The sequence below is a fragment of the Hoplias malabaricus genome, chromosome 16 (assembly GCF_029633855.1).
Source record: "Hoplias malabaricus isolate fHopMal1 chromosome 16, fHopMal1.hap1, whole genome shotgun sequence".
Classification (NCBI taxonomy): Eukaryota; Metazoa; Chordata; class Actinopteri; order Characiformes; family Erythrinidae; genus Hoplias; species Hoplias malabaricus.
The window spans coordinates 5,497,055-5,512,481 of NC_089815.1; the positions used below are offsets into that span (position 1 = coordinate 5,497,055).

Genomic DNA, 15,427 nt, shown 5'->3' on the forward strand with positions numbered 1-15,427 from the left:
CAAGGTGGGTTTTCTAAATTCTGGTTAAAAAGCCCAGTGGCGCCAAATGAGATGACTTTAGGCTTCTTCTTTTCACACACCTTCACTTCACACTTTTTCTCTTTTAGCCTTTTTCAAGGCTAAAGAGGAAAATGACTCAGGTTTGAAATGACTCTGCAGGTGTCAGACTCTCATGGCTTTCTTAAACAGTCTTGGGCCCCTCAAGCATGGTCCAGATAGAACAGAAGTTCGATTTTAATTAAATCTCTTGTAGAAAACTCTTTAGGAAAAGCTATAGTTTAACTCCAGCAAAAATTCAATGCCACCCAGAGCATTAAGGAGACCTCAGACTCTCAAAGTAATAACCACAGCTTCAGGACCAGCGACAGAGAAGACGGCCACACACACCCTCAGAATGATCTTCTGAGATGAGGAGAAACCTGCCCAGGAGAGACCTGTATGGACGTGTCTTTCACAAGGCGACAGATCAGCGATAATGGAGAGTCCCCACAGAGAACTTCAGAATGCCACCAGCTCCGACGGAGGGGTCAGCGTGTCTGAAAAGGGGGAGAACAAGAACACCTGCGGCTGCAGCCTACAAGCCTGCAGTTCTCCAGGAAGCACCGCACGTCAGCGACATGCTCCCAGTCCATCTCCCGGGATGCGTAAGGTCACATGGTTTCATTTCTTTCATTGCTCAGTAGGTTTGTGCTGAATGCTTGCTGGGATAAACAATAGCCTTTCTAGAATTTACGATAATTATCATAGAGAAATTCCCTCATATATTAATCTCCCTGTTCCCTCAATATATATTCATTATTTGATATTACAATTAATAAACCAGTTGTGTGATGAAACCAATCCTTGGTTATTTGTTTGTGTGTGCACTTTTCTTGTATAGAATTATTCCTTCTAGTTCAGATTCAATTTCAGAGCCAAGAACCTACAGCATGAGCATAATTCATTTATAATAATTAATTCTAGCTAATTCTGCTAAATAATATGTAAAGTCATATAATATGATGACCTACTTGTCTAAGCTAAAATTGGACAGGTAAAGACACTACATTTCCACTATTATTTAATGGCTCCCAAACATGGAGTTTAACAAAATGAATTAATTATAGATAGTGCCTGTATCTATTTTTCCTCCACACATTTATGCAGGTTTCTATTCATCTGTAACTCTTCTGTCTATGTGTTCTTGTGGAGCCATCTGGTGGAATTTCTAACAAGAATCTGCACTGAAGGATGTCATTATTTTAGACTCTTTAAATAACAGACATACACAGATGATTAAGTCAGTTTTGTTTTATTGAGGCTTTTCATTTCAAACCCAGATTTTATAAAGAATTATTTATCATTCATTCAAACCTATGTTCCTTATAGATAAGGTATTCTATTTATAGATGATGTTTAATCCTTTTAGCTCCCAAAACATTGATTTTTCAGCTCATTCTGGCTTCAATTCAAGCATATACCACAACAAACGGAAGGCTTTTTTGCTTCTGGTTTTATGGGACAGTCATTACAGTCAGCAACCCTTCCCCTTGCTCTAAAACCAAATAAGATTCAAGATCCAGTGGTGGTCTCCATGAAATCTATAGAACGTGGGAGTAATGACAGATGTCCTCATACAAAGTATGAGAACAAGTGTTTCTTCGTCTCAGCCGTGGACATGCTGGTGCCTGCTGCAGACCAGTCCCCACGCTGGACTCTCCCAGCTCTGAGTCAAAGGCAGACACTTCAAATCATCCCCTTCTTTACTGACTCCTCCTGAGGAAAACAACAAACAGTATGATTAATATTCTTCATATTCTGAATGCTATATATATTCTTACATTTTGTATACAAATGAAAATAGGTTTATCTTACCTTGTCTGTAATGTTGCCAGTTGTAGGCTACTCCTTCAGCTGGTCTTGGTTTTCCAGAGCTTCTGAAGCTGAAGATAGGAAAGTAAAGAATCTGAATACTCAACTGTATCGAGATCCACATAGAGAAAATAAACATGGGGAACATGCAGGCAAAGAGTGTTACTGCAGGAGTTGTTACCATATCACACAGTGGCGCTCCCTGCTCTCTGTCTTGGTGTGGAGGCTCCTGTCAAACACACATAGAGAAAAATAGAAGGAGGACAATGGTTAACACAGGATCACACATACTTCAAATATCTTTCACATCCATACATATAACACTATATATAAAACAGCAGTCAACTACAGAAAAGTGATTAACTGGAATGTACATACGGGGGGGATGTGGTGGGGTGCTGTGGAGCTAGAAGACGGTGGATGACATCACGGGAAAGGTCTCCTCATTTGATCCCCATTTCAGTGACTGGAACCTAAACACAGTGAGCGACATTCCCTGCAGACAGAGAGGAAGAGTCAAAGCCCAGGCTACTCATTAAGACGTGCTATATATTACTGCCAATATTTACATCAATAAAACACAATCTCATATTCAACCCACCTTGCGTCTCACAGCACGCTCAGGAACAGAGAGAAAAGAGAGAAACGAGGAACTTGGGTTAGAATTAGCATTAGCATATATTTTCAAACTCATTACAAATACTAAAGCAGTGGGTGAAGAAAGAGAATGAGATTAAAAACAGCTTTACAGTGAATTCTTAACTTTCTATCAGTAAAAACAAATGCTTAATTATAAACTACATGCACAAACTAACAGATCAATAATAGCACAACTATAACACAGCAATAAAGGCATTAATATGTCATTGATATAGAATGTTTTTTTGTTTTTTTTATAAAAGAAGGTAAGGAAAGGACAGGGGTGGGGTGTAACTCAGTGTGTCTCAGTGCTTGTCCTGGGGTAGCCCTGTCCCACACATTTCTCTGCTCACACACACCAGATTCAAAACATCAGGTCTTTAAGGAGGCCTTCATACACTGAATACGGTGCACTGAGGAGGAGAGAACACCCAGCTGCTCAGAGAAGAGGAACTCTAGAGGAACTTTAGGACCAGGGCTGAGAAACACTGGACACACGGGCATAGGAAAGGATAAGGAAAAGGCAGTGAAGGGATGAGAGGGTGATCAGGTGCTAGATTAGAAATGAGGGTGTTCTAGAAGTCCTCAAGCCTGTCCAGGAGCTGCTGGGTGTGGTATTCAATATACTCCCACACTGCAGAATGCAGGGTCCCCGGATCCTCATACACACGCTCCTCCAGGGCAAAGACGTCATCCAGGAGCTGCAACAGCGTGCTCTGAGAGACGAAAAGAGAGAGGCCAAGTGAGGAATTATGTACAAACTGAATTTCACTCTGAAATAACAAAAATATTTACTTCATTTGACTGAATCAATGTGTGTGAGTGCAAAAAGTCACTTAATGTTCATCTAAACTGATTAAAGACAATTCCACTAAAGCTCTCTCATGGTGGATAATGACTGTTACCTGGATGGTAAGCTGGAATTGGTCTGCCCTGGGATATCTCTGCTCAGTTGAGGAAAAGAGAGAGTGCAGCATGGCCATGAGGTAACTGAGAAATCCCCCTGGAGTCTGAAAGAGTGTGAGAGATAATGCAGATCAGAGTAATGTCATATATTTGCTCTTGTAGAATGAATTTCTACAAGTGAAAAGTCCTGATTCTCCATCGGGGCTGTAAGATATTCTATGTTGCAGGTTTACTCAGTTCCAGTGCTGTGTTACTGGTTTAAACCCCCTGTTCTCACTACACGCTGTACAGCCTTTAAGATCTAACTCTATGTAGTCTCTACTGCCATAAGAAATCTCTCTTACTGGACAGTTCTGAGGCCTCATTCTTCCAAGAACTCCAAATAGCACCAATTCAAACACCACATCCATGAGGTTGTAGTGCATAATCTGAGAAAACAAGATAATCCGGTGTCAGAGTAAAATCAGTGTGGTACATTGTATTCTGATTTTGACTATAATCTAAACTCACCCCAATCTGCGCCAGCTCTGCTTCGATAGCTTCACGGTTGGAGGGATACTGAGCTACCGCCAGCAAGCTGTCAAACACCACTTGGAAGTCAGTCAGATTCTGAAGGAAGGAGACAGATGATCAGAATGTTTCAATTAACCCCTCAGTTTATAATGATTCAAGATGCATGTGTTTTAGGTCATGCTTTCTTACCTTGGCATTTAGACTGGCCAGCGCACCAAGGATCATCCTGCCAGCCACAGAGACGTGATTGCAGCAAAACTGGTCACTCATAATGGCCTACCAAGTGAAGGGGAGAAAAGAAGTCACAGATAAGTCAAGCCTGGTGAGACTTTATTACTTAAAAACAGTGAGAATTCATGTAAAAATACTTATCTTCTAAGAAACACTTACAGAAAAAGCATGGCGCAGGGCATCCAGTCTAAGAGGGAAGTTGGTAATACTCTTAGACAACATGTAGGTACTGTGAAAACAAAGGACATTCCATATGTACTCATGACCCAGATGAGATAGAGTAGAGTTTTAATCTTTGAGAGAAAGGAGAAATGTACTCCACTCTGAGAACACAACTCAATGCTGTGGATGTATAAAGTACTCACAATAAAGCAGGCACTTCACAAGCCTCAGCACAATCACCCTCAGCCTGCAGAACCAAATATACAGTGTTTGTTACAGCCATGTTGAAATTCTAAAGGTAATTACAACTTATATAGAGACATTTTAAATTTACCTCAGCTGAAGGCCTGGACTGTTCATATGGAGGGGAAGTGCACGTAGGCTGTGGCTCAGGTGGAGCATTTTCTGGCTCAGAGCAATAAGTAACCATCCAGCTATCATCGAAGATGTACAGTTCCTGATAGGTCTGGAAAGACTGTGTGACCTGCAGAACAACAGATATCCAATCTGTAGCACCTTTGGCTAAAATGCAGAACTGGGACCTTGCTTATGAGGGTATATGATACAAGCAGAAATGAGTTAGCATCAACTGGAACCTACTTACCTGCACACCATTCTCAGATGAAGTGCGGAGGTGCTTGGTCAAGCTGTAGGAGCCCACTTTAGCCAGCCGGCCATCAATGTGCTAAAGTACACAACATAAAACTCCTGTTAAGTGACACCTCACACCATTTATCATGTCTATCATACGTTAAGACAAGGTCATACCTCAGCAATGGTGATCCTGTGCACTGAGGCATAGTAACAGGGGCCCTGTGTGAGAAATTAAGAACTTTTGTGAATAATTACTGAAAACAATATAGGAACATTAGCATAACTACAAAAGAAGTGTAATTTCACCTCATCAGTGAACGTATAGAAATCGTTCGTGAGGATCCACCATGAGTGAGACACTGTCCCACGCACCTGCAGCACAAAGTGCCGCCTGATGTAAATGCTCTGTAACATAGAAAAATATTAAAAACACTTCTAAATCAGTCACATTGTGCTGTTAAAAGCAACTGCTGTGTAGCTCTGAACAAAGGGGGAGGTGTGTAAGTTACCTGCGACTGTCCACAGAGCCAACGTTCGTGGGAAAGGTGCAGAGTCCTGTTAGATTTCTGCATCTCACTGGAGAGAAAAGTAGGGACCAGCCTCTCCAGGAAAAGCTTCAGAAACTGCAAACAGGAAGAACACTGTTGGACACAGTTCTGGAAGTCACAATCACCGCATACCAAAAGTGTGGCCTGTCTTCACACTTACATCAGTGGTCACTGGGCAGAGTGCAACCTGCCAATTCTGGTCAGCGATGTCCTGCCATCAGAGGAGAACAGAAAAGACATTCGTGACAAAACATTGACAGATAAGGGACTTAAACTAGTGTAAATTACAGATTATGCCAAACCACAGCAACCACATACCAACACCTTAACAACCACCTGGAATAATATATGAACTGCTAAGCACTACACCTAGACACCACAGCCAACGCAAAGAAACACATAACAATCACTTGAGATAACTGCCACACACATCCTAGCAAATACACGAAACACACAGAACTATCTAGATTCCATAGCAAGCGCTGAGAAACACCCTATCAACAACATAGCAATGGTTTAAAATACTTTAAACTGTCTAGATACTATTGCTGCATAATCACACTTTACATTAAAAAACATCTTATATGCAAGCAAGCATCTATAACCACCTACACAGTACATTCAGCAGTGTTAAATCCACACTATTAGTGTTAAATTAACAGTTAGTGTAATAATTTAACACTCTCAGTGTTAACACCTATAGTGTTGATTTAACACTGTAGCAACACCTTAACAACAACTACACGGGATAACACAGAAACTGCAATTACACACCAGCAACCAATTGAAAAATGAATGCAACTACCTAGTAATGCCATATTAACCACCTGCTAAAGTTTCATTCATTATCTGTAACTGCTTATCTAATTCAGGGTTGCGGTGGGCCCAGAGCCTACCTGGAATCATTGGGTGCAAGGTGGGAATACACCCTGGAGGGGGCGCCAGTCGTTCACAGGGCAATTACAGACACGCACACACTTTTGAGTCCCCAATCCACCTACCAACGTGTGTTTTTGGACTGTGGGAGGAAACCGGAGCACCCAGAGGAAACCCACGCGGCACGGGGAGAACACACCAACACCTCACAGGCAGTCACCCGGAATCGAACCCACAACCTCCAGAGCTGTGTGACCGCGACACTACCTGCTGCGCCACCGTGCCACCCCCTCCTAAAGGTTAATCATAATACCATAGGAACGACAGGGCTTCTTAGCGAGCACTTTATACGTAGCAACTGCTATAAAAACCAACTGAAACACTTTAGCATCCAAACGCGTTTTGTTTGTTCGGTTGTTTATTTTCAAAAATACTTACTGTAAATTTACACATTAATATATTAAACTACAGCTGTGATTCATACAGATTAAACATTTAGAAAACTCACCTCAGCCTGGGCACTGGAGAGAGGTCCAACATCAGGCTCAGGAACAGCGGACAATACGCTGGGCTCCGCCTCGTGCAGCGCTGACTGCAGGGTCTCTACGGGGTCTGAAAACCAATGAATTAAACACGAATTAAAGAAAATCTTTTTGAATTTGTGTAAGTTTGAGAACAGGCTCGTGTTAGCTCCCGTTTCTCTGTTCCGTGCTACAGAATTTAAACAAGGGCACATTGTGCAGCTTTAAAAATGAATGGTTAAAATTTGATGACTGTACCCTCAGGTTCGGCCTGAACGTGGAGGTCCCCCGCTGTCGTGGGCCGATGCCGAGCTCTCCTGCGGGAGTAGAGGACGTAGAGTCCAGCAGCGGCGGAGACGGTGCCAGCCGCCAACAGCAGGTGGCGCAGCTTCAGGTGAGAGAAGCCGCGGGAACCGAAAAACTCCATTGAAACAGTGGAGAAAATCTCGGAAAAGTTAAAAGAAACTGTAGAAATCTGTAGAAAGCTGGAAAAAGGAAGAATAGAAAAGTCAGGAGCTCTGGAAAGTTCAGTTGATAGCTTTAGGTGTCCGTTAAGAACTGAAGCAAATCGCAGGTAGAAGCGCTTTACGTTCAAACCGCAACTTTAAACACAAACATGTTTACTTTTGTTTACAAACAAACAGTGTCCAACTTCTCCGGGGCGACGGGAGTGTAATCAATCTACGTCATCACTGATCACGGAAATGAATAGTTATTTAAATTAATTAATTAATTATGATGTTTTAATTAAAATGTAATAATTAATTAAATAGATCAATACTTCACCAGCATGGCATTTTAGTGTGGAATTTGTGTTTACAATTTTCTTCTTACAGCATGATGTTTGTAATAATGTCTACGTAACTATCTGCTAAGTGTCTTTATTTTTTTGCTAAATTGTTTAAAATGCCATTATCCTGGTTCCAGATTTCTTCCGGCTTTTTAAAAATTGCATTAATGGAAACACTAGCTACAAAACACTCAACAGCCCAATATCATGTCACTGAGGTCAGGGGGTTAAATGTGTGAAGAGATTAAAACAAATTAATATCAAGGAATACACTCTCTTTCTTCTTAGCTTTGATATTTTTGAAGAGTGTGCAGAGACAGATCACGTTCATTCTTGAAAGCAGGAAGTTTTGAAAGCCTTGAAAGGAAGGTTTTGTCCACTACATTTATTTTCATGTATATGGTATTTCTCATGAAATTGTTCCCTTCATTCACTTTCTCACATTTAAAGCTGTGGTTCACTGTTCACTTCAAGCCAGGCCTTATAGGGCCTTATAGGGCATAAGTGAAGGATTGGGACAGGGCCGCAGTCCTGGGGCTGGAGCGTGCGGAGAGAGTGGAGTTGATCGGTAGGTGCCGCTGGTTTCGGGGAGTTTCCCGCTGACGAATTGTTTCCATAAAGCAGCTCATGTGAGCAGCACGTCACCGCGGAGCTGCGCGTGCACCCAAACACGGAAGAGCTCCAGTTCCGTTCATTAGGAACAGCGACATAAACAGAGCTCGGTCAGCGCTCCCAGCCCCGGGTGAGTACCAAATTTACCGACTCTACCGAGGAGGTCATTTCTTTGCGAAGGCGAGCAGCTCCCCGTTTGTCCCCTGTCCTTGTTTTAGCGCTTCTTTCTCTCTCTTTTTTTTTTTTGACGTGGACTGCTCAGTTGACGTTAGTCGGTTAGCATTAGCCCTTCCTGGTTGTTGTCATGACTAAGTGAATGTTTATTGGTATTTTTACAAATAGGTAATCATTAAATAGTCATTAAATGTTAAATACTTAACCATTAGTGGTGCAGATGTATGTAATGGAGGTATTGTACTATTTTAGGTGGAAAAGAATATTCGAGTAAGAAACTAGACAAGGATTCTTTGTTTTGGCAAATATATATATATATATCCTTGTCTGTGTGTATTTATGGAAAATGAACGTTAGTTTACGAAGGCTGAAACTCAGATTGCTCCCTACACCCTACGTAGGTAAAGAATGAACGGCATCTTTCCCAAACAATGCCTAATACGTTGAATAGAAAGCCATGTTTATACTCACTACTCCCTGTACCAATGTCTGTGCTGTATTTTGGCTGTAGAAATATTCTGTTTTATAATGTGCTGTATGTAGGGAATATGGAGCCGTCTGAGACTAATCCCAAATTAACTCAGTTATCTAGCTGGCTAACTGGTTTTGTGACACTGATCATTGTACTTAATAAACATTTAATTTAGTTGTATCTATGTTTAAACACCAGGTTATATTTGTTGTCTATGTTGCTGGCATTACTAGGAGAAGCTAATTTTGAATGTGTTGTTTTAGTATGTTAGTTTAAAAGTAGGACGCCACAAATTAACAGAATCTTGTTTTGAGTTAATATGCTAATCAACTCTTTGACTGTAACACACACACACACACAAGAAGATTATCCAAAATGTGTTGATGATCTGCAGCTGAAGGAAATGCCATCAAGTGACATTGACCACACGGTCTCTTGAAGAGTCAGTCATGTTTGTGAACACCGATGTCCTGTATTAATTTAGCTGACACACATTTTGTCAAAATGCTTGGAGACCTTAAGCGAATTGAATGTGTTGCACTACATTGATTAATTATTATGTAATAAAGTAATAAAAAATGAATGCAACTATAGCGATACGTGTTTTAATGTTCTTTTGAAATCCCAAGTACCTCCTAAGGAAAGTGGGCAATCAATTTGAAAACATTTAGCTTATTTTTGTTGTCTAACTATTGTCCGCAGTGGTCTGTCCATCATGCTTGGTGGTGGATTTAAAGCAGAGAGACTCCGTGTCAATCTCAGACTTGTTATAAACCGCCTCAAGCTCCTTGAGAAGAAGAAAAGTGAGTGATATTTCTTATGCTTTTCTGAATATGCACTGTTTAAGTACATATATTAACTCTGTTTTCTCTTTTCTTTATCCACAGCTGAATTAGCTCAAAAGGCACGCAAGGAGATTGCAGACTACTTGTCAGCAGGGAAAGATGAGCGAGCACGGATCAGAGTGGAGCATATCATCAGAGAAGATTATCTGGTGGAAGCAATGGAGATCCTTGAATTATACTGTGACTTGCTGCTGGCTCGATTTGGCCTAATCCACTCTATGAAGTGAGTTTCATATGTGAGCAGCCAAGAGTAATTCCACTGTTAATTTCTTTACTGAAATGTTCCTTTTTCTTTAAACACACAGAGAGCTTGACCCTGGCCTTCAGGAAGCAGTGTCCACCCTCATTTGGGCTGCTCCACGACTACAGTCAGAAGTCTCAGAACTCAAAACCGTGAGTACCCTAAATCATGTGAAACCCAATGCCCTTGTGTTGTTACATTCCACTGAAACTGTTTTACATATGTTTGAGTTACGTATGTTTTTTCTTACATAGGTTTCAGACCAGCTGTGTGCCAAGTACAGCAAGGAGTATGGCAAGCTTTGTAGGACAAATCAAATTGGAACAGTGAATGACAGAGTATGATTCAAGCCTGTGTTGGTTACTGTTATTGTAATATAATCCTATAGTTTTTTTGTTCTTAATCCTTACCTCTATTGTATTTTTCCAGCTCATGCACAAACTGAGTGTGGAAGCCCCACCCAAAATTTTGGTGGAGCGTTACCTCATTGAGATTGCAAAAAACTACAATGTTCCATATGAACCCGATGCCATGGTTCGGGTAAGACGTTACAGGTTACAGTTCTGTTTCTTCTTCTTAGATGTCCATGTAAATGTTCAGAAACCCATTCTCCCTCCTATTATTCTGTATTTACAGCCAGAGGTGTGCCAAGGCGAGGAGGCTGATCTCATAGATGTGGACAGTGACTTCAAGAAGCCAGGTGGTGGAGGTGGAGGCGGTGGAGGATTCACTGCTCCTGCTGCTGCTATGCCCATGCCAATGCATATGCCTATGCCCATGCCTACAGCCTTTAACTACCCTCCACCAAAAGGAGCTGTAAGACAATCATTTATAGTTATTGTAATCACGTAAATATGGGGTAGCACTTGGTTAGGTTTACAGGTAATGCTTAGCCTTTGTGTCATTCCAACTATTATTGCTTGAGCTTTGCTGACTGACACCTTGGCATTGCCATATTTCCTGGTAATTTGCCAGAAGGTTATAGAAGAGCAGTAGTGGCTTAAACATAGCTTAAGGCTACGCTTGCCCTTGGATTTGGGTTCATTTCAATATGTTGCCTGCATTGTTGCTAAACTGTATGCTTCTGTCTGTAGGAGCCTTTTAATGGTCCCATTGGCACCTACGATGGGTTTAACAACTTCCAGCCTCCGGTGAGAGGAGGGCAACCCCCGCAGCTTCCCAGCTGCCCCCCCACCTATGAGTCTGTAAGTGCAAGTGCTCTCCGCCCCTTCCCAACCTTCCAGACAGACCAGGACGACCTATTCACCTTTCAGGGAAGAGGCGTTTATTATAGTTTAATACACTACTGCTTGGGTCTGTGGCATTGCTTTCCTGCAATTCTTTATTTTTTAACTTGGGGAGCAGGCAGAATTAAGCCAGGTTATGGATTAACCCCCAGAGGTGTGGCATGTTTGTCTCCTCTGTTTGAGGGGTTAATACTCGGCCTTAACACTACATATTATCAATTCCTTCAGGGACTGCATTATATATTTCATGTGCATCCTAACATGTGATTCATAACCACATGTTGTGGTCACCTTTTACCATTTTTAAAATTCAGGTTTAAGTGTTTTTCCCCCAGTTTGCCTATATGCAGGCAGCCTCCGGGGCCTTTCCAGAGCCTGGTTGCATATTTATCTTCACTGAGCAACTTTCCTGTGTCCGGAAACGTCTCGGTGGTTACGCTGCTGAAGCATGGGTCTGCTCTGGAATGAAAAACCACTGAAGCGTTTTTGCAGAGTGACATAACATACTAACATCAACACTGTCAATACGTTCTGTGTAGTAACACATAAATACTAGGGCTGGCCTGAATCATTTGAATATTTGTTAGTAATAAGCTTCCTGTTTAGTCTTCCAAGACTTTCAGGACATGTTTGATTAATTATTTAAGCACTGGAACACTAGTGCTGCCTTCACTGTGTGTGCAGAGACAGAAGAGCCATGGGTGCAAGTTACCTTTAGTGACACTGGCCTGTAAACACGCACCAAGAGCTGCGTTGCTCTGCGGCCTTCATACTCTGTCTCCTGAACCCAGCCTGCAATGGCTGTGCAGAAAACTCATAGGGATGCCCTCAGTGGTGCTTCTCTTGCTTTAGAAAATTATGATTTATCTGTTACATATGTAAATCAATACAAGACTATAAGTCTGTTTTAATTGAAAGACATGCTGTCACTGATTTTATTCTAGTGACGTATGGCACTTGTGCAGCTGGGCTTCAGCCTCTCAATTAATGTTCTTTTTCTAACTACTTTTGGAACCGCAGTAACAATTATTATTTATTGAGTATTTGTTTGGAAATACTGACATATATTCAAAGCCTTAAAAAATTTGGGCCAGCCCTAAAGAATATATATTGTAATTATTTTTAACATGTTTATATTTCTCCTAAAAGATCGATGACTTGGCGATTAAACCATCTGATTCTCCCCAGGTGGTCCCAGGTATGTTCAACTGATGTGTCCATCCAAGGCTCTAATTATTCACAGTTAATCAAGGTTGGAACATTATTGTGCTGTTTTTTTTAATGTGGTCTATTTTTACTCTAGGGCCTGGTCCATCTTCTCAGATCTATGATAACAATGCACTTCCTGAGCTGCCCTCTGTTCCTGACACACTCCCTGCCTCTTCCTTGGGTGGAAACACCACAGCCTCAGACGACATTGATTTTGATGACCTGTCGCGGCGCTTTGAGGAGCTGAAGAAGAAGACCTAATCCCTCAGATGCCCAACGTACCCGCTGTGTTTTCTTGTGGATGGAGCTTTCAGGAGATGGAATAAGCCCTGGTCAGATATCAACCCCCAAATTTTCATCTGCAGCAATGATTTCTAATCATTACAGACATCAGTTTAATCTTACCTCATTCAAAACCACAGTGGTGTCTTTCTGGTGTACTTCTGGTGGAGGTTTAATGTTTTAATCATTACTCTGAATGAAGGAAATGGTGGAGTTTTCAACATTTGTGACCTATTATTGGTAGAAATTTGTACACCATTATTCAAGACTTTTCACTACAAACAAACTATTGGTTTAAGACAAATGCAGAACCCTTTTTTTAAGCACTTTGCATATAAGGCCTTTTTGAGTACGAGTTGAAGTGAGTCATCTGTAGTGTAGTATTGAAGGCATTGCCACACACAGGTGGTATGACATGATTGTCATTCGACCTTGGAGCTTTGTTCAGCAGGTAGGAGTGCCATCAGCGAGGAATATTTTTACAGTATCGTTAAAATGTTTGATGAAAGCAGGAGTGGAAACCAAAAACTCAGTTTTGTGGCGTTGATCTCTTTGACGGGAAAGAGCTGTCTTTTCCGGTAGCTTTAAGGACAGACAAGCTGGTTTAACCTGTTTACGTTGATAACATTCAGTGTAGAGGTATGGCTGTTCTGTATGACATGTAATAACCCTGCCATCTACAGCATTCCTGATGGGACATTTTTGAATGACTTGCATTCAAAGTTTTTGGGATGAGAGCTATTTTAAACCTGACAGAAATTTGGCAGTTACTTGCTTCTAATGTATGTCTGTAGTCATTATTTACCAATAGTCCATTAGCAGAGCATGGTTGTTCAAATTAAAATTTTTTTTTTGTCAGTTTCACTTTTCATTTTATTGCGAAAATTGTGATTAAGACTTCTGTACACTTTAGGTGTGAAAATGAAAATCACCTAAGAGTTAAGTGAGATGCAGTCTGAATGATTTTGAAGTGTAATTTACTGATGAGGACTGAATGTAGGAGGTTGATTGTGGCGTACACTGTTTCTAGTACATTTTGAGTTTTTGCCTTGCTGCATTTACATTCACCTTTGTTCGGATCTCCTCATTTGTGGCCTTGCATTCCACTCCTCCACTCCTCATTCTGGGACGTTTCCATCTTGTAAGCTGGTGCGTTGAACGACATTCAGACCGCTAACTGTAGATTAGTCTTTTGTTTGGTGAAGGTTTTAATATCATTTTTTTTCCTGTTTGTTTATGTGAAGTCACTTTGCTTTTGAACTGTGTTAGTTATAGTTTTGTTATAAGAGGATTAGTTGATGCCGTTTTAACTGTATTTACTCTGCCTTTTGTTGTTTATTGCCCCATCTCCACTCCTAAACTCTTATTTATCCCCTCTGAAAACGAGGCCTGTAACACTACTGCACAGCAACCCCTGCAGTCAGCTAATGGAGCAATATGGGGGATATTAGGAATGCTTGGGTCTAATTTTAACATGTATAAGAAGCATATCAGACGATCGTATAATAAAGTATATTTGCTCATAACGTTTCTGACGCTACTCCTAAAGAATGATTTTAATAAAGGACTACTTTGAATCATGTGTTTGAGAATGTATATATTTTTAATGCATTAAAAACGATAATTGCAGAAAATTGATGTTTTTAAAACTTGTATTACGTGTGAATATGAAAACAGCCTATGCCCAAATGGTTGTAGATGTTCCTTTAAATTAGCTGTACTTGCCAATTTTAAAGTACACCAACTCTGGACATACATTCAGTTGTCTGTACCTCCACCTGCACATACCCCTTAAAGGAATACTATGTAATATTTAGAACTTAAAGTTACATCTGGCAGCACGGTGGCGCAGCAGGTAGTGTCGCAGTCACACAGCTCCAGGTCCGTAGGTGTGAGTGAATGTGTGTGTGTGTGTGTGTCTGTGTTGCCCTGTGAAGGACTGGCACCCCCTCCGGGGTGTATTCCCGCCTTGCGCCCATGATTGCAGGTAGGCTCTGGACCCACCGCGACCCTAAATTGGATAAGCGGTTACAGATAATGAATGAATGAATGAGTTACATCTTCAAAATCATGGTGGTACTGCAATAAGGAAGATAGAGCATCTGTCGTTGCTACTCTTGTGGAAACTGGAAACCACCCCTCCCCATTGGTTTTAATACAGTGCTGTAAAAAATGAAATAAACTAGGGGGAGCCTCAGGAGCAAAAACCCAAATCCTACCTAGGGTTACTTTAAGGCCAAAGTGCGCAATGGACCCTAGGACAGAGCTCAATCCTTCAAACCAATCTTTGGTGTGATTTGCAGTGGAGTTTGATCCAGAATAGATCACCTAACCTCTGAATCTGACCTCATTAATGTTCTTTTGACTGAATCCTAATGAATTGATTTTCATTATCTATTATAAAGCCTTCTCAGAAACTTTTACTGCAGCAAATGAAGACAAAATACAAACACCATTGGTTTCAAGTGCATTATTGTAAGGTCTCCAGTAAGTTTTGTCCACATAGTACATATAATAGACTAGGAAAATGAAGGCATAAGTGCACGTTCCTCGTAATAATCACTAGGGGGCGCCTCTGTCTCTTATACCAGCTCCACTGATCATAGCTGCACTTTGTAGTCCTACAATAACAGACAGAAATACATCTGTTGGTTTCCCTTTAGTTAGCCCCCTTTTCACCCTGATCTTTACTGCTGAGGGTGCCCACAGGACCA

At 41.2% G+C, this 15,427-nt stretch overlaps 2 protein-coding genes across 3 annotated transcripts; one reads left to right on the forward strand and one right to left on the reverse strand.

Annotated features, from left to right (window-relative positions):
* Window positions 1-1,285: 1,285 nt before the first annotated feature.
* On the reverse strand, window positions 1,286-7,477 carry LOC136672293 (uncharacterized). Its single transcript, XM_066648284.1, has 19 exons — window positions 7,100-7,477; window positions 6,829-6,932; window positions 5,605-5,655; window positions 5,406-5,519; window positions 5,203-5,301; window positions 5,071-5,115; window positions 4,907-4,987; window positions 4,637-4,786; window positions 4,506-4,549; window positions 4,300-4,369; window positions 4,099-4,185; window positions 3,907-4,005; window positions 3,741-3,824; window positions 3,396-3,500; window positions 2,453-3,206; window positions 2,230-2,347; window positions 2,033-2,080; window positions 1,855-1,922; window positions 1,286-1,755 (listed from the first exon to the last, which is right to left on the reverse strand). Exons 1-15 carry the CDS (start codon window positions 7,266-7,268, stop codon window positions 3,066-3,068), a joined length of 1,443 nt encoding a protein of 480 aa, XP_066504381.1. The 5' UTR covers window positions 7,269-7,477; the 3' UTR covers window positions 1,286-1,755; window positions 1,855-1,922; window positions 2,033-2,080; window positions 2,230-2,347; window positions 2,453-3,065.
* Window positions 7,478-8,222: 745 nt separating this feature from the next.
* ist1 (IST1 factor associated with ESCRT-III) lies at window positions 8,223-14,325 on the forward strand. Of its 2 annotated transcripts, XM_066648125.1 has the most exons (10): window positions 8,224-8,373; window positions 9,592-9,692; window positions 9,777-9,957; window positions 10,040-10,127; window positions 10,230-10,313; window positions 10,405-10,515; window positions 10,612-10,791; window positions 11,070-11,180; window positions 12,372-12,420; window positions 12,526-14,325. In XM_066648125.1, the coding sequence occupies exons 2-10, from the start codon at window positions 9,605-9,607 to the stop codon at window positions 12,690-12,692; spliced, it is 1,059 nt and encodes a 352-aa protein (XP_066504222.1). In that variant the 5' UTR covers window positions 8,224-8,373; window positions 9,592-9,604; the 3' UTR covers window positions 12,693-14,325. The 2 variants fall into 2 exon arrangements, 1 of the variants encoding a protein (XP_066504222.1); XR_010795772.1 differs by having other exon boundaries at window positions 8,223-8,373; window positions 11,070-12,420; window positions 12,526-12,625.
* The last annotated feature ends 1,102 nt before the right edge of the window (window positions 14,326-15,427 follow it).